The sequence below is a fragment of the Macrobrachium rosenbergii genome, chromosome 26 (genome assembly GCF_040412425.1).
Source record: "Macrobrachium rosenbergii isolate ZJJX-2024 chromosome 26, ASM4041242v1, whole genome shotgun sequence".
Classification (NCBI taxonomy): domain Eukaryota; kingdom Metazoa; phylum Arthropoda; class Malacostraca; order Decapoda; family Palaemonidae; genus Macrobrachium; species Macrobrachium rosenbergii.
This window is the reverse complement of record NC_089766.1, coordinates 6655653-6680835: the sequence shown is the minus strand read 5'-3', so window position 1 is coordinate 6680835 and position 25183 is coordinate 6655653. Positions and strand designations below refer to the sequence as shown.

The following is a 25183-nucleotide window of genomic DNA, read 5'->3' as shown; positions in this document are numbered from 1 at the left end:
TTCCCTTAACTCTCGGTATTTTTATTCATACTTCCTCCGTCTCCTTTATCTTCCTCGCTGAATTAATTCCCTGCGTTCCGGTTTTTTCCCCCAGTTATTAAAATCCCTAAGTCACCCCTTCCCTATTGGGATTTTATCCCTATTTCATCTTTGATATTCGTCTTCCGGACTCCGCCTCATTTCCATAATTTCATTCTTCGACTCATTTATCCTTCCTACTCTCAATTCTCTGTAAAATTTCCTCTTTCCCCTTCTTCGTTTTTATTTTTTATTCGTCCCGAACGAAGAATTAGTGGCTTTTATGAGACTAATTACAGCACTTTCAGAACCGAACCGGAGAGGACGCTTTATTTCCGCTCTGGACTCGAAAGTGTTGCAAGTAGCAACGTAATACTTATGGAAAAAAGACTATTCAATACTTAGGGAAAAACATACATAACAATCATGGAAAAACATTCGTAATACTCATAGGAAAACTGCATAATGTAAGTAGGCATAACAGCACCTCTACCAAAAGTATAACGCAAGTAAAAACTACACAATGCTTGCAGGAAAGGCCAGGTAATCATGGAAAAACTTGCGGAATACATAAGAAAAACCAGCGTTCATTAGCACTTTAGCAACCAGATAAAGCCTGATGCAGTCTTGCAAGCGCTGAAATGGCTAATGTCACAAAATCACTAGGCTAGATATGGCTAAAAGTCTGTGACCAATCTACGACCTATATCAAGACTCATCGGCTGCCTGCAAGCAACTGTCAGACGCCACAGAGCACCACACCAGTAAATAACCTTTCTTATAACGTTTTTAATGAATAGCTAATTCACAAACATCCTGACAACCTACAGTACAGACACTGGATTGAAAGTACCCTCATTTTATATATAAAAGAGAAATAAGCATTTTCCTTTCAACTACGCAATTTCTTTTTTTTTTTGAAGAGGGTTTTATGAATACACACACTTATGTATATACATATATATTAATTTTCGGTTTCTCACCCCACCCAAAAACCATTCTTTCTCATTATGGCCCCACAATTATGTCCAGGGGTACATGAAACAAAGGGAACGGTTTGCACCACTAATGGCAAAAGAAAAAATCGCATAAACCACAGGTTAGCGCGAAATCAATCTGCATTATTACCTACATTAACCGAGTTTGTAGGTGCTAATGGGTATACGAAAAAGAAAACTTTACTTTCTCCTCAGATTGCTAGTTTAGTAATAACATTGTCCATTCCTGTGAAGATTAAGTATATGGCTATCTTACGGTTACTTTATAACACTGGATGCAACAGTCAAGTTATAGCTATCATACGTAATTTCAAGAATAATATAGTCTACATTAATTAAGTGTAATTATAACCCTGGCATACAGGAGCATTATGTAAGATACACATTAGACTCCTGGTTTGTCAATTATAGGCCTATATACCCTGCCTTGAAGTTATAGCAGTACCCAACATTACATGGTGCACAAATACACAAAATAGGTTGTATAACGTGGCAGGCAGACAATACACAATACAATTACACATGATATGAGAATAGGTACACGTATTCAAAATGGATAAACACCTCGTTCCAACGAATAACGTGGACAATAACTTGAACCAAGATTATCAACAGATGAACCAAATCATTATGAGACTTACCTCAGGAAAAGGGACCGCATTTTACGAAACGTATTCGCGGCATTTAACGCAGAATAATCACTTACAAGTAATACTGACGAGAGGTGTTTGACTTCTTCCCTCCTCTCAGAAATGTCGTGTAAGGAAGTCATGGCGGTTAAGGTGAAGCGAAGTGGTAATTTCCTCAAGTAAACATTCGATGACCTAAAGAACCAAATATGGTTATTAACTACTCAATGTGTTGCTATAAATTGAAGATTCAATCAATTTTATATCAGTTGTTTCAGAGAAGCCTAAAAAAAACTTATATTTAAACAGTAAAAACTGATAATACCAAGAAAGGACAGTTAAAAACTATTTGGAACGTAGTACTGATGAACACCCAAGTATGCCAATGATATATTTAGATAAAACTAAACATAATCATGTAAGGTAGCCTTCATTAATAAATGCTTTAATATGTCTAAGTTAAAACTGCTTGCAATACCCACTTAATTAAGTTTTGCAAGTCTCCAAAACCTTTTGTGCAGCAACTTAAAAATCACTATCTGGCAATGTAATCGGAAGCGCATGAAGCCTCTTCACTAGATGAGTGTCGAGCTTCAAGTGTTTAGATAATTTCCCGTCCTTTCCTTGTCACCTTCGTTTTTAAAATGCCATTATAGCATAGCGTTCCTGAATTAAAATACGTTTCCGTTAGACCTCTTAGGCTATAAGCATAACTTGATAACAATTACTACCATATCTAAGTGAGATTTGTTAACATAGGCCAATGGAAGTAAACCAACGGCAATCGTAACAATTTTAACAATATTCATTTTGGAGATTTAGCTTAAACAAACACAAGACCCAATATCTTATTCATGTTGAGTAATCTAGAAGTTTTTCAAAGTATTTATATAGGGCTAAGATTTTCTTCCTGGCTATTAACTTTAAGAGTTAAAGCCAAATGCATAGGCCTAACAAAAATTCCACGACCTACCTTTTCCTTTATTGTCAGTCCCTGATTCCGCTGATGAGTCCAGCTGGTTATTGCCTGTCAATGAATTCGGCACTTAAAAGAGATCAGCAGTATAAAATATGTCCGGAACTTAGGCCTAATATGTTGAAAGTTGTCTCAAACATATGTATATTCTCTGTCCAGCTCTGTGTAATTCATGCTAAACTTGGTCTAGGAAAATTCTATAGCATATTCATAAACTAATTCACTGCATTTACACTCAGATAAATACCTTAGTCTTAACTCCTTTTTTAAAAACAGCAAAGTTAATCAAATAAAACCACAACTACACTTCATTTTCTGAGCACCAATTCCCAGTAACATGGTCTTTGTATGTTATTTATTGAAAAAAATACCTGCATAACAAGATAATTGACTATCAAGTTGTACATCACTACGCACAACAAATTCATAAAAGCTATCAACCTTCAGATTACTAAAACTGGTCACACCATACCACAACATAAAGGAGTAAAACAACTATCCACAAGTTAACGGCACAAAACCCAGTAAAAGAAACTGTTGAGATGACCAATCAGAACTCGTTATCATTCAGTTGAATTGAATATAGAATTTAGGCCAAAGGTCAAGACTGGGACCTATGAGGTCATTCACCGCTCAAACGGAAATGGTAAAAGGTCTGAAATGTGTAACAGGAGGAAAATATATGAAAGGAGGTACAGTAAAAGGAACGAACAGGGTTGCAGCTAGGGGTTGAAGGCAAACTGCAAAGAACCTTTAAGTAATGCCTACAGACTGCAAGAGGTGCATCAATGGCACTAGCCCCCTACAGGGATTATCATTCAAATCTCAGGATCTGAATGGTCAGTTACTAGACCAGTTTTCCAAACCTGGATGCTCAACGCAGAAGCAAATAAAACGGAGAACAAGTTTTGTACGCTGCAAATACTACGCAGACAACGACTGGGTTGCAACAGTCCCACACAAGACCCAATTTGTCACTTAGCCAGAAACACAGGAACCCTTACATACAGGTGTAAATAGGTGAATGTCCTTTGTGTCTGTTTCAGCATCAACTATGGCTGTCATTCTTACCGTAATTAGATTACAAAATCTAATTATTGGAGGTTGAGGACACCCATGCATTAGGAAATCTTTAAGAAGTAGCAGTCTGGTAAGCTGTGGCTTAGCCTATTGCATTACTTTGCAAGTAGTACCACTTGGGTTTGTTTTGCTTCACAGCTATTTAGGTTTTCATTTTGTGATTTTTGTATAGGATATTAAAAGCTTCTCGGGAAATTAAAAAAACAAACTTTATTGTTCTAATTATGTATATTAGAATAAATTTCATAGGATACTATAATAAATGGTGACATTTTTGGACAATTATCACTGCATCAACACTGTATATGCATAAATTCAACAATGTGAAAGAAAAGAAACTGAAACCAGCAGTTTTCCCAATCATAAATTTTCAAACACCAGCTTTGCATTGAAATTTAAAAGCATGTCTGCAAATATAACATCTGAAAGGCTTATAATTCACTGTCACAACTGGTAATGAAATTAATTAAATTTTTTCTTGAATCTGTACTGTATAGTTGAGTAGTTTCCCATGATGCATAAACCTTAAAGAATGTAGATATCACATTTGTACCAGGGCTTATCATTAAGAAAATAATGCCAATGTTGAAATAACGTATAATGCAAAAATCAAATACTGTACCTAGAGAGATTAAATGGTTATTTTAGCTTAATACACCTAACTGGGAGGAACATTGCTTCTCCAAGAACTTTCAAGTTCTGTATTATATTTCATTGTACTGGAAGAAACCACAGAATATAGAGGAAAAGTGAAGGCTGAGAGCAAAACTGCTAGAGCGACACAAACCGTGCAAAGGAACCTTCAGTGGCCTGTGTACAGCAGATCACTGCAAGCAATGCTCCTCTAACGGGTCTCATTCTTCAAAAAACGGTGACGACACTGGCATATGCGATAAAAGAATCAGCAGTGCATTATCATCAATTAAAGAATGAGACATCTGCATTAAGCACTGAATTCTTTACTGTAATCCACCTTCAATTTTTATGGAACATTGTACTAATTTAACATAGCATGCTTTTGTATATGCTTGCACGTTCTTTTAAAAATATCTCATGAGGAAAAACATGTGAAACAGGTAAAAAAAAAGAAGCATGTAATGTTATTATTAATAAGACAAACTAGCATGACCAAACCACTAAATTAAAATTCTAAACTCTCACAGGGTCCTGTGAAGGTTATGTTCAAAAGTGGCAAAAGCTCCAGCTACTCCCATAACCATAGAATACTAACATCTACAGAAGTCTTCAACCCATAATCCTCATATAATATCAAAGGCTATATTGTTTATGTATCAAAGGACACAAGGTGCACTCTAGTAATGCATCCACACTGGACCATATTTTCATATACGGGTACAGTACATGCACTATACTACACTATATGAACTACATGTGAAAATGGTAAAAAAAAGGTTGCTATAGGAGCTTCATGTGAAATTGGTAAAAGTTGCTATAGAAACTACATGAAAAATTGGTAAAAAAAGCTGTTATAGGAACTACATGTGAAATTGGTAAAAAAGTTGCTATAGGAACTACATGTGAAATTGGTAAAAAAGTTGCTAAGTTTAGAAAGGTAACTATAAGTTCCTGCATCTGTGTAAAACCCATATTAGTTTGACTTTGTCTTTAAAAAGTTATGGGTTTGAATTAAAAAATTACCTTCTAAATTTACTGGTAGTTGTACTTGTTCTTCTGGAAAACAAGGCAAAACTACAATGTAAGGCACTGATATACATATTTTTAAAATACAGTCATGCAAAATGACTGAAATATCTGAACTCACTTTGCAAAACCTAACACTGTCTTAAATCTGGTGTCCAAGACAATATATGTAGATATAATTCAAATCAAATTTCCCAAACAGAAGGTGACTTACACACTTATCTGGTTACATAATCTGGACAACAAATAATTCAAACATTGCAAATTTTCATAAACTACACAGGGAGACTTATCATAATGTGAAACAAAAGTATCTGATGCTTTTAACTTCAGTATAAAACTAAACATCTAATAAATCCAAATTTGTCATCAAACTGGATAACAAACCCTCTCCCCTTGTATCTGAACATGAACACACAAATACAGCTAACTCTAGGCCTGAAGTTTATGTGACCAACGGTAATAAAGATTACTGAATATTACGGATGGAAACTGTATAGTTAATACAATACAGGCAGTCCCCGGTTTATGACGGGGGTTCCGTTTTTACGCCGCGTCGTAAACCGAAAAATCGTCGAAAATCGTCAAAAATCCTAAGAAAACCTTACTTTTAATATTTTGGGTGTATTGAAAACGATGTAAACTACATTTTTATTGAGTTTTTCATCAAAAAAACCTCAAAATTTTTATTATTTTGCCGTTTTGGAGCCATATTTCTTCCGTCGGATCGGCGTACGACGCGTTGTAACCCTGGAGCATGCGTCGTAAACCGGGAAATAATTTTTGATGAATATATTTGAAAAGCATCATAACCTTGGAACGTCATAAGCAGGACCCGTCGTAAACCAGGGACTGCCTGTACTGTATATTACATATAGTGGGACTGGCTAAATAATAAAAGATGAGTGCTAAGTGTATTTTAACATATCAGATTTTTCACATTATAATGTATCTTCTAAGTGCTAAACAGTACCAAAAAACTTTTTAAGTTTTCATATTCCACTCTATTTATAAAACAACAATTGAATCCATAAAAGGATCATGAAAATTCTTGACATTCTTTGCTTTACAATTTACATATATATATAAGTACATACCAGTACAGTACTTCAAAACTTCGGCAATTAATTCTCTCAATTCAGCCTAAAGTACCTCAACAATTCATCCTTCAAATCTAGATATGAACTTTCAAAGAATATTGTTTGATATGTAAATCTGTACATATCAAAGCAACAAATCTTGAACTGAACACTCTGTAGTGTAAATTAAGCTTTGAAGATTTTCTTTTACCACAGACACACACCAAAACATAAATGTCTACCGACTTAAAAATAACGACAACACCATTAGACATTCATTCATCTAATACAAAAACAGTTTATCATTAGGGACAGTTTTACCAATGAACTTTGTAACATTTTTGGAAAATTTGTTAGTTGTAGCCAACTTGATAAAACAGAACACTCACAGACCCAGTTCAGTTTGGTACTGGATCTCTTAACTGCACCATATTTAATAAATGAACACTGAAAGGAACACTTTCATACACAACACAACTTTCAAGAACCCTCTGGAACATCAAAAACTTTACTCTTGAGAACGTAGTTCTGCAAATGGGACATGCTGATCTTTGATTACCCAGATTCTGTCGATAACCTCTCCTTTCTGCAAATGGAAATGTCAGATGAAGATGTGAGCATGGTTTATAAAAATAATTAGCCCAAAATTCAGCCTTACATATAAGAAAAGACACATGATCACTAAAAGAAGCATATAAAGCACTGCACCTTCTAAAATACTACAAAGTTTTATTCATTATTCAAGTATGAACTGAGTTGCAAAACCATTACAATATCCTTTCTGAAAAGATTACTGTATTACAAAAATATATTTCACACAACAAAAAACTATTTGGCAATGAATATAAAACAGTTGGCAGTTGATAAGCATGCACAAAACAGCAACAATCAACTCTTTTAACTGCTTTGCAACAGTAAAAATGTAAAAGGAATATCTATTTCTAAGTTCTCTACTACTCATGGGGGAAGGAATACGTTATTTTTTTATTTCAAGCCAATGAAACAGCAGACAGTGTTTAAATATATCTTTCTATGTCTTACTACACAGAGTAGCAAAAGTAATCATCAATTTAATACAATTAATTTGCAGGTGACAATATTTCAGGAATGCAAAAACTCTCTACTCTGACCTCAGGTAAAAAGAAGATAAAATGAAGAGTAAAATTACATAACATAACAGTATTCATCCTTGACTTACCTGGTCATCAGAGACCTGTTCAAAGTAGAGGTGAGTGGCGTTATAAGCCGTGAGGCGTGTGTAACCGTAATCACTATTGCGGAAGGCTGACCAGTAAGGCTTAACAGGTATGAAGTGATCATGACGCTCTTGACAACCCGCCGAGCCAGTGATGATGTGTATAGGAGCCCTAAAAAGCATATTGGTATGATAACATTCTGCTTTAATGATGGAATGTATAACAAGCATGATTTAGTCTTGATTTGTTATACTGTATTCTGACTTGTACCAAGATAAACAGGTGGTCCACATAAAATTTCCTATGAAACGTTTCGAGTCGTCTGCAGTATTCAGAAGTATTTCCCTGCAGTTGTTTGTACTTAACTGCAATATCCTTTCTTGATTTATACATGTTGATAACAGACTACAATCATGTCTTTTTAAATTATTGGTACAGAGATAACTAAGAGAAAAGTTGAAGTCAGGCAGCAGAATTTTAATCATTATAGTCTCAGTGAAATAATTTCCTGATGGCTTTTATTGTCACAAACTACAGCCCAGTGGGGGAAGATCATAAAGTAATTCTTAAAAACTTAAACTTTTCCCTTGTTTGCCTGATTCTTATGCCAAAATATCAATACATATAAGACACAATTAAATCTCACAGATCAATTTCTGAGGCAACAGAAGTTTTTTTATTTAGTCACAGATGCTTATGATGTTTCAAGTTAAACTGATTACCCAAGTTCTCATTATAGCCTTTCTTAATGGAAAAAATGCAAGACAATCAGACAATTACTGTAACTTGCATATCACTCGAAGAAAATCATTACAGCTGTGCTATCTTGAAAACAAAAACAGGCCCACCTCTCCAATGCAGCTTAACTGCAATCCCATACTACGTCTGGGATATTTCCTTCATTTACTCCTAATGTACCCATGTGTTTGCTCTTTATTCCTAGAACAGCTAATGAAGCTAAATAAGGCTAATGAAGCTAAATAAGAGCAATACTGAACTGAATATAAATACTGTGGAGAGAGAGAAAGAGAGAGTGTTTCTACACAAAATACTTCTACAGTCATATTATTCATATCTTTGGAATGTTTCTTTTTTTACAGTCTAATCAGACTTGTACAAATCACAATTCATCAAACAGATATAGATTTAGATTTTGAGATAAAGTTCATTACAATGACCACCAAAATAATTTTAATGAACTCACTTTGGATTGGTGTAAGGTTCTTCCATTGATCCATTATACACAGTGTAGTTGTACATGGGCCACAGTCTTTCATATGAGTGTTCGTGTGCCCACACTGCTATATCAACTCCATACTTGTCGAGCAGAGCCTCCATTCCATACCTGCAAAGCAGACAGGTCAAAATTAATTACTGTTAAAACCATGTAAGTTACTCTTCCCACACAGATGGAAAGAAGTCTTTCCCCAACCCCCAACCTCTATACTGGGCCAGGACCAGATACAAGATGAGGGATGAGCATAGGGTTAATGCACATCCCTTGTGAGGTAAAACTACTGGTTGTATTTTGTTTTCACTTACCCTTACCTACAATAACTACATGGGGAACTACAGTGGAATCCTTAGTTATTGGATTACAAATAAAAAAAGTGAGAAATTATCTTTAAGGCAAGTGGTGAAACCATTCTTGACTTGAAATATTTTGTGAAATTTACATCATTAACATGTATTGTACAGTATTGGCTACTTAATGTATACAGAGTTTACAATGAGTAGCAATTACATCTTCATGATTTCAAGTCAAGAGGAATTTGACGCCGTGGTCTGGTTAAACTACTTAATAATAATAATAATAATAATAATAATAATAATAATAATAATAATAATAATAATAATAATAGTAAACTCCAATAGAAAAAGATAACAAATACTGCAAACATGACTACATATTGGTCGCTTCTGCAAACCGCTGATAAAAATGGAGGTTGAAGCGATAAATCATATAGGATTCTGCTTCCAATACTCACACATTCAAAAGAGAAATCCCAACACGTGTCAAGCAGTTTACACTACGACAGTCATCATGATCACTGTTGGAACAATACATTGGTCGGTGACCATATACTATAATCCACGGACGCTCCGCTCTTGCCTCTGGCTTTGATGCTTCCTGTAAACAAAAATACCATCAGTAATTAATATTTCATGTATACAGGTAAAAATATTTCACTCAACCACAAAATATAGAAAATCAACAAAACACTGAACAGCTGCTCAGAATTTTGGATCCAAAAAACCTAGCAGACACTACCAACACCAATAAGACATATACCATGAATAATAATCTGAGGTAGGTCTAGTAAGTACTAATGTGTTTAGCAGGCATAAACATTCTCGCTGGGTTTTTTTTTTCTCATTAAGGAAATTCCCACTACAGTATCTTTCAAAACCGTGTTGCTTGGTATTAATTAAAATTTACATCTGATTTATACTCAAATCATTCATAATGCAGCTTTTAAGCATCAGAACTTGGATAGTTTACTCTTCTTTTACCTGATATTACTCAATCAAATATTGCAAATTCTTCACAATTTTGAATGAATATCGTTACAGACGAGACACGAAAAGTACCGATTGCAAATTATCAAGTGGCATTCAAGAAAGTTATCTGAGGAAACTGAGAGTCATCTATGCATGTTTACAAATATATGTACAAATCAGACAATTTGGAATTCATATATAGTGCCTCAATTTGTGAAAAAATAAAAGATATTATACCGGCCGAGTGCTTCGTAACTTTCGAGTCTCAATCTAATTTTTACAGAACAAGTGAAACCATGATACATCAAACTGATAATTGAGAAGCAAAATCAGTAAAACCGTACGTATATGAATAGAATTATAGAAAGGTTCTAATTTTGTAATCAGTAATCACCAATAAATATTGTAACCAAAACTGTACCACTATTATTTTAAAAATTCGAACGACTCAGTTGCGGAACCAAAACATCGTGCAACGTCCAGGATATCGGCCATTCCCGCACACTTTAATTTGCTTAAAATAAATCCTACTGGAAAAATCACACCAACAAAATAATCTAACAGTAATTCTGTTAATCCGTAATCACCAATGAATATCTGTAAACAATATTCTACCGTTTTATTTTAAAATGAGAACCTCCCAGTAAGTTGCGGAACCGAAACATCGTATAACGGCCAAACTGTAAACAAACAATTCCAACGCACGGCGATTAAGTATCAGCTCTTACCGCCCACTTTAATTTGCTTACAATAAATCTCGATATACATTTGATATTCGTGCAGTGAAACGATTGTAAACCATGGACGAAATGACGAGGCAAACGAAGTCGATACTCAAGAATGAACCCGACATAAAGCGAGGGAGGAAACGTTTGTCTTTCGCCGCAGGGTTACGAGGAAGCCCAACTAAGAGTCGCGTGAGTTGGCTAGTTAAGGCCGCTTTATCCTGGGATTGTTCAAAGGCTTAGCAATTAATTAACGCTTAAGATAATAATGTGAAAAATTGCCATTTACAACTTCTAATTCACTAAACTTAGTTGAGGAAGGGCTACGCTAGTTTTCTGAATTTTCCAGTATGAAAATTGGCCGACACCTGTGAACAGGCCTATGCAATAAAACCATAATTCAGCACTTTGTAAATGGTGTGAGTTGAAAGAGAAAGCCTGTAAACTATACAACATAATAAAATGCAGATATACTAGGCTAGCCTATACCTTCACCTGATCTAACCTAACCTAACCTGAAGTAGGGTACACTGCAATAACTCATTAAGCACTTAATTCTTATGTTACTAAACAGAAACTGTAAATCATGAAAAAACTGATCTGCCAATTTCATGCAGCCTGTAATTCAGGTAAGAGGTTAGATGGTATTTAATTTCACTATATCAGTACACAATTAGGCTAAGCAGCCTGTTACCAATAATTGAATGATGGTAATTGCGGCAGTTTTTCCTTAGGTTATGGAGTACTATTGGTAAATAAATAACTTAAGAGATATTTAGCATTAAATGTAGGAGTATTTATGCAATTTCTATTGGTGAGAATGTAATAAACAGCAGATTTACATATACAGGCTTTAGGCACGTAGCTGGTGATGGATGGGTTAATGACGAGAGTTAGGTTGACACGAGTACCAACATTTGCTATAAATTATCTTACTGCCTTTGTTGTTATGATTTTAATATTGTATTAATAATTATGTTCTTTATGTATTATTACAGGTAATAGAATTGATGTATTATTACAAGTAATAGAATTGATATGTATAGTTTTGTTATTGACTTCAGTCACTGTTCCCCTCATCTGTTAGTTTAAATTTCTTACGTTATTTTTATTGTTAAAACTATTGACACTTGTGATATGTTAGAAAGTGATGACCTACTACTGGTGAAGTTGGCAAATAAAGTCCCGTTGTGAAATTTCTTCACGTAGGCTAAAGGATCATGAACTAAAGATGGTTTAAGAGTTCCAGTAATTATTGTTTTTATATTTTTAATAAGTATTTTATTAATTTTGCATGTTTGCACAGATTTAGAAATTAAAAAAAAAAATTAGGTTAAAACACTATCGACATCACACAATCAACAAATTTTTTCTTTGACAGGATTCAGAAAGTTCAGGCACAGAAGATATTGCAGGGGAAGTCAGACCACAGATGCTGAACTATTCTGAGTCAACAGACAACACAAATGAAACTGAAGTAGAGAGTATTTTAGTGAAGACTTGTCATAAAAATATACTGGATATCCCTGTTGGATTATGCTATGTGCCACCAACACGAATTCCCAGACAATATGAAGATAGTATGCCAATAGTCCCTATGAAAGACAACTCCAGAAACATTTTTGTAACAGCATTAAAGAGTAAATCTTCTGCCAAAGTTTTGGTAAGTATCTTTGTAAAGTCTCATTCGAATTTAACTGATGCAAAGTAAAAAAAAAACAATTTAATCCTTAATTTATTTCCTAAGTAGCATTTTCTATTTTTGTTCCTCATGCATCTGCAAAATTTTGTTGGTCTCATGCATGTACAGATAAGAGTCAAATAAGTTGTAATAGTTCTACATGTTTTGTTCATAGCAGAACAACATCCCGAATACATGCTGATCCTTATTTCATGCTCTGAGAAAGTATTGAACTGTTGCAGTTTTTGGAAAAATGGTATCATGTCAGTGGTTGGGTTCAATTAAGTCTTTTTCACACATGCACACACAAACTGATCTGACAGTACTGCATACTAGCAACACAGTACTTTATATAAGACATTTCTTTTTGAACAGAAACTATTTCCAGGAATCTGGAAGAAACATTTCAAGACTGACATCATAGTTATGACTACAAAATAAAACTACTTCAATGCAGTGGTCTTTGAGCTATTTCAACTTATTAGACATTATGTCATAAGTAAGCAGCCATAAGCCATTTCTTCAGTCAGTACCAGAATTATAGCAAACCCCTTGAAGTAAGCTGCCACTGTAAATCCATTATATGTATGCTCAATCCAACCAGCATGATTTTTCCACATACTGTACAGTGTATATTTCATAAAACAAAGCAATGAAAAAATATGGGCATTCTACACTTGAGTCAGTTGAAAACACTCAACACTTTCAGTTCTTGAACATAACAACTTTCAGTTCTTGAATATAACTTTGTATATCAAAAGTTTTTATGTAATCTGTTACTGTACCGGTGTGACACTAATGAAGACAAGGCTCAGTAAGCTGAAATTTCAATCCCAGAGTTAAGTGTGTCATGAAACATTTTCCTTTGCAGATTATTGGACATGCATGTGAGGGGGAAACTATAAAAACACAGTTATTGTCACTGCACGTCAGTGCAAAACAAAAGTGGAGCTTAAAATGGGAACAGTCCTTAGAAATGTAAGTATACTGTCCAGAGATTTTCCTACAATTCTTAGACTATGTACTTAATGCTGTAGCCCAGGTTTGCTGTAAATCTAGGCAAGAAAGTCAGTAACATAATGCAATTATATAAAAAGAATTTTTAAAATTTGGTTTAGGTTTAAAAATTGCTAACTTTCACATACCAGGGGAAAGTTTTTAAAATGTGGTGAATAAAAAACACTTTTAACATTAGATGGTGTCACAGTGGGGTTTTTATATTAAAGAGGTGTATTTGAACATGGATCACAAATACTCGTGAGGTAAATAGGAGTTTTACATTTGTATATTGTGCCATTTTCAGAGATGTGGAAGAATCACCCTCAGTTGATGCCATTAATAATGCTGATTACTTCATATTTTTGGTACATCTTTACCATATGAACAGGTTAGTTTTATTTTGTTTTATATATGAATTTCAAAACATTATTTGTTGGCATTTGAAATAAAAAAAAAATGAGATGGGAAACCCAGTGAATCTAGAATTCCAGATTTTCTCTCTGTTACCATAATTTCTGCAGTAAACTAGCAGTATATATTACTTGTTTGGAGTTTCAGCATTTCTGTTTAATTCTCATTTATAGTCTTCATCAGTATCCAGTGAGGACAGAAATGAATTCACATTATGGTAAGGGAAAACTGATTAGTTACCAGAATACTGTGTTGCCTTTTTATTATTTGTTTCTGGTGAAATGTTAGCCTTGAAAAGGTAAGGTTGTAAAACATGTAACAAGTTTTGTTATGTAAACCAGTCAATCAATAATCTGATACAATGTGTCAAATTTACCTAAGTGGTTAGTACAATAATTGCCTTCGTCATTCCTTCTTGCACATCAATACCAGGTGGAGAATTTCACCAACAATGTGGTAAATAAGGTGGAATAGTTACAGGAAAGCTGAAAGATACAACCTATCAGTAACTGGTAATTAGTATACTTTTCAGTTGAAAAGAATGAGAAAGAAACTGGCTGGTTTAAAAAGAAATTAAAGAAAACAGATAAAGGTGAAGATGTTGGATTATCTAAATTGCCAAAGCAGCCCGAGTTTGTCACCAGTGGAACCAGCATGTATTTAAGAATTAACATCTGTGCATTTGAGCAAAATATTTTCCAAAAACAATGTTTTACAAGTTTTAAAAAATTAACTGTTGCCTTTTCAGCATTAAGAACCTAAAGGAGAAACTTGATCTGGTTGAGGAACATGCAATGCCATCCATAAAAGGGACAGTCTTATATCTGACAAATCAACTTGGAGCTGTACAAAATGTGGTCTCACACGAGTGTGTGACCAACTTAATGGAGACACATAACCTTTACTACATACAGTGGGTAAGTAGATGGAACTTCAGGTAAATGAATTACCCACCTATCCCCCTTTGGTCTCTTCGCTCTTTATTTGCCCAGCTTTTTAATTTCAGCTCTTTCCAGTTTTCATTTTTCATTCAAGAACAAATCCCTTGGGCTCCAAGTCCCTTAAGTCTAGAAAAATGATTTCGTCTCATTAAATTATTGTATACACTCATGTTTAACTTGAGTTCTGAAGGAAAAATTTCTTCAACAAAAATAAGGAAAGTTGCCAAATACTGTACATGACTAATAGTTTCATTTGAATAAACCTGTAAGTGATGGATATGGTGGAGGCTTAACTGAACAAAAGCTACTGCTTACAGAAGCCCTATTTATGAGATTGTTTTTCATATCTATACCTACAACTACTGTTAGCAGTAACGATGCCACCAATACTTATGTTAAGATGCGTTTTATCTTTGGTTAACAATGTCCACATCAATCTACATTAACAAAATCATACCCAACAAGTAATTATACAGATACTGTAATATTCCATAGTTCATACTTGCTGCCATAAGAATGCACAGCTCACTACTGCCCTAAGAGAAATTCAGTAGGTATTGCTATATACAGTGTAAGTAGATGACAATTTTTGAAATACCACAAGCCAATATTACTAGAGTAAGATTTCTGTTCCTGCAATATTAATATGATATAAAAAGGAAAATTACAATGATACATTTACTGTAAATGCCACAAATGTAGGTTATAACACTACCTGTGAAATCTAAAACTACACACAATGAAAAGTAGGGTATGTTAGTCTTCACGCATTTGTCTATAGATCTCATCTGGGCATGTACGCAACCTGGTATATTCTGACACATCTAGTGGCTCTCTCTCTCTCTCTCTCTCAAAGATGTTTTTATAACAAGTAGAATATTACTAAGATGTTATGAAACAAACACATTAAAAATGCTCTTCTTTCAGACTGACCCCCATCGTGAACAGTATTTGAGGCTGCTGAACAACATCCATGAAAGCACTGGGTACTATTCAGGGTTATCTTTATTATCCAAGACCATACTTAGGTGGAATGATAAATACCATCATGAGTAAATTTGTATATTTTTTCAGAGCATAATTTTTTGTAAGAAAGTAAAAAGCAAATTTTATAAATTTTTTTTGAATACTGTATAGGTGAATGTTAATTTCCTTTGAGACTGATGCACTCAAAGTTGTTAAATGCAACACTGAAAAATTTGTAGTTTAGAAAATTTCTGTTTTCATCATCTCTGGTTCACAATAAAATTATCTGATATAATGGGTTTCTTTAACAAATCTCCCACTACTGATGGAATGAAATCTAAAATATAACTCATTAACCTCCCTTTGCTTTAAGGTGCTTAATTTCATCACGATAAATATGGTACAGGCAAATTTAACTTGACTGCCTAACTTTCAACTGACCTTGGGGAAACTGAAAAAATATTTTCTTGGGGGTGATGGGGGGGAATCTCTTAAACCATAAGCTTCCCTTTCCTTGGGTCTGGCTGCTGATTCATACTTCAGTTTTTCGTATCAACCCATTCTTCTTTAGCTAATGCTCTGGTTCCACCAATTCCTTACCAACTAATCAATCAATCTTATTTACCTAATGATTCTTGTTGGCTAAATAGCCTTTTTCCAATTTTTTTTTAAAGCTGCTATGCTGATTACACAACTGAGTTGATTAAATGAATATCAAGAATAGACTTTATAATTGTGTACTGGAAATGGAGGTCTTTTGCAAAAAGCAAGTAGCCTAGTGTGGCACACATCCATCTCTACTCCACCAAGTTGAGTGAGACCTTTTGGCTACCCATGTGCTTTGAAGGAAACAAAGACCACTGTTGCTCATATTTTGAACCACTTTCTTTTTCAGTACCTTTGTTATAAAGAAATAGGATCAAGCCAGGTTATGTGTTGGAACAAAGATAGTTGCACATGGGCAGCAGCCACCACTTTGGCATGCTTTGAGAATCAGTGACATATTGAACCCGTGGCTGTCTTCTGACTATTTATGGTGCTTGTTGTGATCTTGTGATGTAATTATACTCAATGTATGTAACGTGGGTCTGATACCTTTCCTCATCAAAAACGTCTGATTTAGACTTTGCCAGAAATCTCATTTGTTTAGAAAATGTTATCTAAGAATAGTAAAAGAGTAAATACTTCCCCTAACTGGAAAACAAATGATCTGATCCTACCTCTTACCTTTGTGCGAGTAAATACGTACCTCTAGATCATTGATGAGCCATTGAAACTGACGAGAAAGGGGCTTCAGTCCAAATTCCATGAAATAATAGGCCTCTGTACTGACAGCAACAAAATGAACTGGGCCCATATTCCAGCTGAAGAAGAGGTTTTCTGTATCTCTATAATTAGGCATAGTGAAACGAGCTCTGTAGTTGCTGAAGTTGCTGTCATGAAATAAAAAAAAAAAATCACAAATCAGTCACTGGCCAACAAAGAATTGTTATTTAATGAAACAATCTTATTTTGTTAAAGAAGAAAGTCTAATAAAGCAAAGGTTGCATTTCTATGGTTCTTAATAAAAAAAAACTGCAGATGCAGTGTACAGTATACGCAAAAGGAAAATGATATTAAGATCAAAATACACGAAAATCAACTGCACACCATCATTGCTGTTGTGATAACCTTGCCCAGAGCAAACTAAATAATTCAAGGTTGATAAGCAGATAGCCCCGTGTTAAAGCTCAGGTATGTATGTTATGAAATATTTTCATTACTTCACTAATCTCATGTATGTATTTACACAAATTTACTTTCGCTGCAAAGGACAAGATGCATACTTCAACACTCTGGTTAAATTAACATATATGTATGTACAATTGCTGATTTTAACAGCTTTTAAGCAATCCTTGTTAATTTTAAAATTTTTTAGAGGGTAGTAAAATTAATGTGAAATTTGAGGGATACCGACTAATAACCCCACTCAAAAGGTTTTAACTATACAATGCATAAAACATTTAATTAAACTTCAAATAGTACAGAAGATATTTTCTCCGAATACTTACTACATAAATTCATGATTGCCGACGCAAGTCATGTAAGGCACATAGGCAGCAATTGGTTGAATCTGCCTCATGAATTCATCCCCAACACGGGCATTGTCCTGTAATTACAGGTCAAAAGACTTGTATAATGGCTTCATAGAAAGTTTAGTACCTGATTAGAGAATAAAAAAACCATGCTTCACAAGATTTTAAACATGCCTTTGTATATAAAGAATTCTTTCTGAGTACAGTATACAATTCAGGATACAATACATAATCAGTACTCACAGAGTCCATGTTGTATGCAAAGTCCCCTACGTGAATAACTGCATCATACATCCCAAGTTGTGTTTCCTCTTGCAACCTGCAATACATTTACCTTTTGTAATTACACACAACAGTAAATTCACTTCTAAAAATTATAACACAATATTATTTAAAAAAAAAAAAAAGGAAGCCCACTAAATAATACCTCAGATAACTTCAAAACAGTGTGAGAAGATTGTGAATCCAAAAATAGTCACTTTAATCAGTCCCCTATACCATTTACTTTATAGCCTAAATGTGGAACTCCTTGAGTACACGTTCTGGAGGCTTTATGATCTTGTATTCAAGTGGTAGCTTAGTGAGATCATCAGTGACTAGCAACATGAGCTGACACTGCAGAGGAGGTTAGGGATAGCTCATAACTCTACCTGCTAAGACTCCAACAGCCAAAAGCTGGTCCTCGCTGATTCCAGCTTGAGTGACAAGGGTTTAGACTGCTGGTTATATATGCATATGTCTCTGCTACTCATCAACAACTTTTAAAGCTTTAAGCAATAATAAAAGTCTTATCGAGGATTGGCGTCAGTTACTTTAGTAATTGAAGCACCATATGACCTACAATCAATCTTGCCAGATTTACTCTAGTCTGCGTAAACATGAATGGAAAATGAGTTTTTTTCACTTACCTAGGCAGAGATTGAGGATTAACTGCCCCCATGTCACCAAACATGACCACTCTTGCAGGCCAGTCAGTGCCATTTTTCCATGTTGTGAATGAAAACTCTTCCGACCATCCAAGGGGGCTGCCACAGTGGTAAACTAGAATGAAATGAATGTCACTTTAAATAATTCTGTTATTTAATAGAACATATCATGGTTCTTCAAATACTTTTAATATGATTCAAGTTGGGGAGGAGATGCATCTCTTCTCTCTTTTCCTAACTTATCTTCTTATACATTTTGGACATCATAAACATCTACAGTATTTGCAACTTACAATCCTGAACATCTTGTGATACTGTCTGTAACATTCAATACACTGCATTGTGTTAAGTTCACTCCTATACCTTTCCCACACGTCCACATGGCCTTCTTCCTTACTATACCTTTCCCAACAATTTATGTTTTGCTCTGTTTACTTTGTTTTTTAACTCTCTCCTCCCTATTCCATTCTACTGTCTTTAAACACTTCTATGGCTTCTTCCTCTGATTCTGCTGTTAACAATGTCATCTACAACAGCAGGTCCCAGCCATCAAACAATGTGAGAAAAAACAAAATTTCAAACAGCTAAACCATTCCTTATTCATTAATTCCTGCAAAGAAGCAAATGATAGAAAAGAAAGCACCACCGAGCGTGGAAGAAATAAAAAATCACTGACTAACTAAGATGTTAATGACGTGGAAGCAGCCAACTGTTCCAGCAAATAAACCCACTTTCTCCAACAGATTCACTGCAGGTAGCATACAGTTTGGCATAGTACAGTGTAAAATTCTATTATCTAACCTCTCTCCCACAATATATTGCTAAATTTTACAATATACAACTATTCTATACACTTTTATGCATCTGTGACCTTTTAAAATTGGAACAGACATCACAAAAATAACAATACGTACTATATTTGGTGTTGGGTGACAAATTCTTCAATTCAACACGATGGATCCACATAATTCTGTGCTGCCTGCCCCCATCCATAAATTTATCTAGTGCCCCTTGCACTGCATTGTTCATTCTTTCAGTGCCATATTTCACAACTGACGAAGGTGTTTCACTTGGTGTAAGCCATGTGACTACTACAGTATCACTGGTTTCTGTAAAAGGAGAAACTTCAGTACATACCTTAGCCAGTGAAGACAAAATTTTACAGTGCTTTACCAGGTCAAATATCATATCAAATGCAGTTTTCTTTTACACAAAATAAGAAAACTAGTCTTGCATCATTACCTCCTATAGAGAGATGTATCTGTTGTGGCTGGAAATCTTCTATTGTCAAGTCATTATTAATACTGCTTATCACAAAGGGTAATAAACACCAACTGGTACTTAATAAGCTGCAGAAGGCAACCCACAGCAACATGTTGACAAGTTTTCCTGTAAGATAAATTATGAAATTATCCAAAGCATAATCATATACAGTATTAAGAACATTTTTCATAGTAATATGGCATTAAACCAAAATTTTATTTCAATACAATGGGGAAAAAACTTATTACATTAGAAATGAAAATGACTTTCACTTGGCTTAGCCTCATGTGTTCATTTGAAATATCTCTCTATGACGTGCAGCTCTTATGACAAAATTATTATCCCTTGGTGCCCTATACAATAACAATTTGCTTCACATTCTCAAAAATAAATGTCTATATATGACTCTCATTCCACTCATTTCCTTTCCACTCAACTGCTCCATAACACTTAAGTACCGAGTCTATCCAACTAACTGCCATGCATCACATGCAGCGTGAGAGGCATTTGAAGTAAAATATTTTTGAATAGAAAATTACATTATATGTAATACCACTTAGTTTAACATAGGCTGCTTAAAAAAGCAAAGCTATTCTCATATTGACAAGTCCCCAAGGGAAAAAGAGAGCAGTTTCTGAAAATATCAGCAACTTAAGAGTAATAAATTCTGAAGCTTAATTAACTAAAAATTTACCAAACTGTAACATAAGTGAAGACATCATAAAGTGGGTGGATAAAAGACCAGAAAAAAGAAGAGATAGTATATGCAAAATACATTTGCCTACAATTTGGGAAGGATTTGGTACACACAATAGCAAGAACTTTTAAGATGAAACAGAAACTTGGAAAATTTACAATAGTGTCATGTATGTTTGTTTACTTTTAGGATTTTTCATATTTTAATTGTTTTTTATGCAAAAATTTAAAAGGGGACAAGAGTTCTCCCTACACAAGCTTGGCTATGCATGTGCCTAATCCTAGAGATAGCCTGGGCAATGAAAAAATGATTAACAGATACAAGCTATGTTAAGTTCCTTACTGTGCATATTATGTATTTAGACTAACTTCGGAGAGGTCATATAAAGCCCTCCACAGCCATTTCAAGCTCCAATGACGATAAATAATGAGGGGAATATGAGGCTTTTCCACTTAGCTCGGTCACAACAACCTAGAAAGGGTTAAGCAGCAAACAGCCGTCTACTCTTGGATTAAAAGGCGAGTATAGTGACTTGGGTTAAAAGGCATGTAGAGTGCAGAGTTCTCATGTAGTACCATACCTATTTATTTAATTGAGCTGGAAAACCTGGATATAGGCCTATAGCTTACATTTTTACACAATAATCAATAATAAACGCAAGCCTAGGTTAGGCTAGGCTAAGCAGACTTCTTATAAAAATGTTTATAAACTAGAAGCTGCAAAATTTAAGGAATTAAGCTATTACCTACACCATCGACACAAGGCTCACAATTCATCTAGACAGTTCTAGTATAGTGTAAGCTAAAACAACTTGAATTTTCATGATAATATGTCTAATGTTGACGCATTTTAAGAATAACACTCGACCATGCCCACACTCTTCCTACCCCACCCCACCACCCCAGTCTAGCCCCCTCCCCTCTTTCACAATATTACTCATACGGCTGGCAGCGCTGTCCGTATTGTGAGCCAGAGTCAGACTGGGATGAGCGAGTTGCAGCGGTCATTGATGCAGAGAGAGAGAGAGAGAGAGAGAGAATTACTTTTTGTGTTGTCATGAAGAGGAAACTTTCAAGAGTATGTTGATAAAACAGTTGCACAAAAATAAGTACCAATTTACAGGTTCTAAATCCTCCTTTACTTACTGAATGAATGACCTTTATAAGTTGCCAATAAGACTCCAGCCAGCCATTTTTGCACGAAAAACCATTTTGAGTTTTTCATGCAAAAATGACTAGGAAATAATAGGGCACTAAAAGAACCTTAAAATACCAATATAACTTCACCTACGGGTGTTGACTGGTTACAATTTTGCCGTATTAGCTATGGAGGGACGGGTATTCTTACCTTATAAGTCGTAAATTTTCTGATTTTTTATTTATCATTTGCGCATAGTGTTTATGGGGTTCAAAATAATGAGAATGAAGAGCTCTTTTCAAAAATGTAAGTCACAATTTCATAGTGTGTATTGGCAACTTATAAAATAATACCTTGATGTTATCAGTGTCACAGCCAAGCAGCAACTGATATCATCTGAGAGTGCCTTACAATAATGTTATGCATTATCTACAGTGCCAGGGGATGGGGGGTGTGACTGAATGATACTCTTAAAATGCGTTGACTATAGTTATAACAATTAGCAATCCTAACCTGTAACTCCCCTGAAATTTAGAATTTCTACATTATCCTCATCAAGAATGTTTTACATTTTAGGAATTGGGGCTAAATATATATTTCATGGGGAAGTGTGTGAGATAACCTAAGTCTATGAATCAAATAGGAAAAAAGGGACCTGAAAAATACTAAAAAAACAATATAATCCTTTGACTGATGTTCACGAAGTTTGAAGACCATGCAGTCTTTATTTCTCAGAAGATATACAATAACTGTTGTCTCAGATTCGGAAGTTTTTTATGGAGCATAATTGTACATGTATATTTCAGGTAAAATAGGCCTAGTCGTATCTATGTAAACTATTACCGCTATTTATAAAAAAAAATATACATATACATTTTTATCAGTATATTTCGCGGCTTGATTCGTACCTTGTACTGTACAGCAAAAAAGAATTCAAAAGTATAAGTTTTAACATCTGCGCAATACAAGTAAAACCCGGTAAATACTGGCATCCATACACTAATACCAATGAATAACGACACAAAGAACAATTAAGTACCATAAAGTCGCTATAACTATAACAAAACCGTAATTATACAACACTTACTCACGCTGAAGCACCTCTACTGTCATGTGACTGTGCACAAATGTGGGTTAAGTTATACTTCAGTTATTCCACCAACCTTTCTTATTTCCCGAAAGCTTGGTGCAGCTGCACCGATTAACCTTGCCTGAGTGCATGCATTTGCAACGTTTGACTAATGTAATGACGTTATTAAGGATAAACTTTAAAGGATATGACGTTATCTCGTGACTTATATCGATGCTTGATAAGCTCACAATAACAGACATAACAATAACATGCTCGCTAGCACTGTTGGGAGAGTTTATTTAATTAAAAATCGTTAGCTAATATGCAATTTACTATATAATTCATATATTCTCTTACGTGCATAGATAATATTCTCAATGGTAAAATAATATAAAATTGTAATTTTCTCCTTACTGTTTTCCATTCAATATTATCTCCTTTATATTCTAAAGAACAGTGCCTTGTTTATCAAGTGCCTGTCACAAAGGTAAACAAGGCCAGTGGCGTGTAATTTAAAGTCACGAAATGTCTTTTTAAACAATTATTGTTATCCAAATAACATGATGGAAATGCCCTTTAGTTCCGTCTTCATTATATTCCTGAGTCTTGCCCCTAGAATTTCAATGCTTTGAATGGGAAACTACATAAATATAGGTGTATGGTGTACAGATCGTTTATTTAAATATTTATTTCCTTGTACGAATTTATATGTATCGCGAAACATTACAATGTACTGGTTTTATATAATTTGTTGTAATTATTTGTGTCTCAAAACTGTCGGCAATGCCCGTCTTGATCAAGCACAAACTTTTCTATAAACAAATGTTTAGCAATTCAATATCATGCAAAATTTTACCGCTTGCCAATTTGCTGCCTAGGCTTAATTTCATGAAACAAAAACATCTACCAGTCCATTAATAAATCTTATTTTTCACATTTAATTTGTAGAATTTAATGGTCTCAATAGTCTGCACAATGACTTACAGTGAAAATATTTTCTTACACACCACCATGTTTTACACTGACCCCTGCTTTTCATACTTGAACATACACGTTCTTATTTAAGCAAACTTAATCTACACTGACCTGTTAGAACAAAGGCCTGCTTTGGCCTCTAGTCTTTGTGGATCAATCTTGCTTATTCCCATATATGGAGCGCTGAAGGATAAAGAGGCTGCTGAAATAAATTCCATAGGATTTCAAACCTTTCAGTTGCACACACAGCATATGCCTACTAGGCAAAGGAATGTGTTTTTATTTCTTCCACACAATCAGAATTTGAAGGGCAAATGGTACCAAGACATCACACACCACACTTGAAACTCTAATTTCTCTGAAGCACAGGAACCATAGCAACCTCACAAATGAAGCATTTTCTGGTCAGACTTTCACTGACAGAACTCACAACACTGAAAACCCATCAATTCTTAGTCTAAAAGAGTTTCACCATGTCCTCTACAGTAGTTTGATGAAAGGGGAGAAAGATGTCCTGATTTAGGAGTATGCCATAATGTATCATTCAGTAAAAGTCTAAATTATTAGATTCGGCCATCCATCTAGCTGGAATGACCAGAAAAGCCCTCTGTCAATGTGCCTTCACCATAATACTGAACATGCTATTTTACTCATGAATACTTAAAAATACAGTACTGTATGCTTAAAAATTAATGCAGTCCTCATCGATGTTCGTTACACACATACCTGTAAGTAGGCATCTTTCAAGGCAAAAATATGTCATGGCATTTCTTTCCAGATGAAACGTCTAGTCAATTTCATCTCCATCCAGAATGGAGACTTAACTGATGATATTTATGTCAATAATCAGTTCTTATCCTCCAATTGCTTTGGCTTATATCCTATCAAATTTCCAGTATCCACTCCCGAACCTTCCCACCCCTTACTTATCTGAATGATAACTGAAGAATCTGAGACGATAGTGATGGGACAAATTTGTAGAGAAGGGTATGAAGCAACAGATCTTGAGGAATCAAGTCCTCCTTTCACTCCTTCCTTCTCTTCTTTCGTGTCCATGAAAACCCTTGTTCCCCTCTAGCCACAGATCTACTAGGAAAATTTAGAAATCTTACTGGAAACTGGCCACCATTGCTTTAGGCAGTCTTATGCAGTGTGATGTGAATGTAATGTGAATG

At 34.8% G+C, this 25183-nt stretch overlaps 2 protein-coding genes and 1 long non-coding RNA gene across 6 annotated transcripts in view; 1 reads left to right on the top strand and 2 right to left on the bottom strand.

Moving 5' to 3' along the window:
* The window catches only part of LOC136852974 (uncharacterized), a 115125-nt gene extending 113338 nt beyond the window's left edge, over window positions 1-1787 (bottom strand). The window contains exon 1 of the long non-coding RNA XR_010857290.1: window positions 1658-1787. This is a non-coding gene — a long non-coding RNA (uncharacterized lncRNA). The remainder of the gene's footprint in view (window positions 1-1657) is intronic.
* Window positions 1788-3891: 2104 nt separating this feature from the next.
* Window positions 3892-23303, bottom strand: LOC136852971 (acid phosphatase type 7-like). Of its 4 annotated transcripts, none has more exons than XM_067128042.1 (11): window positions 23125-23303; window positions 20107-20253; window positions 19779-19973; window positions 18847-18979; window positions 18182-18257; window positions 17915-18012; window positions 17113-17296; window positions 9627-9769; window positions 8843-8983; window positions 7641-7809; window positions 3892-7028 (listed from the first exon to the last, which is right to left on the bottom strand). In XM_067128042.1, the coding sequence occupies exons 1-11, from the start codon at window positions 23291-23293 to the stop codon at window positions 6951-6953; spliced, it is 1533 nt and encodes a 510-aa protein (XP_066984143.1). In that variant the 5' UTR covers window positions 23294-23303; the 3' UTR covers window positions 3892-6950. The 4 variants fall into 4 exon arrangements, with proteins under 4 accessions (XP_066984143.1, XP_066984145.1, XP_066984146.1 ...); XM_067128044.1 differs by having other exon boundaries at window positions 23049-23284; XM_067128045.1 differs by lacking the exon at window positions 23125-23303 and adding an exon at window positions 22315-22352.
* On the top strand, window positions 10809-16155 carry LOC136852972 (uncharacterized). Its single transcript, XM_067128046.1, has 6 exons — window positions 10809-11057; window positions 12247-12528; window positions 13418-13524; window positions 13850-13933; window positions 14705-14873; window positions 15825-16155. The coding sequence occupies exons 1-6, from the start codon at window positions 10941-10943 to the stop codon at window positions 15951-15953; spliced, it is 888 nt and encodes a 295-aa protein (XP_066984147.1). The 5' UTR covers window positions 10809-10940; the 3' UTR covers window positions 15954-16155.
* Window positions 23304-25183: the final 1880 nt, after the last annotated feature.

Coding starts and splice junctions, on each gene's coding strand:
- LOC136852972 (XM_067128046.1), top strand. CDS start 10,941: ATGGACGAAATGACGAGGCAAACGAAGTCGATACTCAAGAATGAACCC. Junction 11,058..12,246: donor GAAGCCCAACTAAGAGTCGC/GTGAGTTGGCTA, acceptor TTTCTTTGACAG/GATTCAGAAAGTTCAGGCAC. Junction 13,934..14,704: donor CATCTTTACCATATGAACAG/GTTAGTTTTATT, acceptor TTGCCTTTTCAG/CATTAAGAACCTAAAGGAGA.
- LOC136852971 (XM_067128042.1), bottom strand. CDS start 23,293: ATGTCTGTTATTGTGAGCTTATCAAGCATCGATATAAGTCACGAGATA. Junction 18,258..18,846: donor AATCCTCAATCTCTGCCTAG/GTAAGTGAAAAA, acceptor AATGTATTGCAG/GTTGCAAGAGGAAACACAAC. Junction 7,029..7,640: donor AACAGGTCTCTGATGACCAG/GTAAGTCAAGGA, acceptor TTCCATTTGCAG/AAAGGAGAGGTTATCGACAG.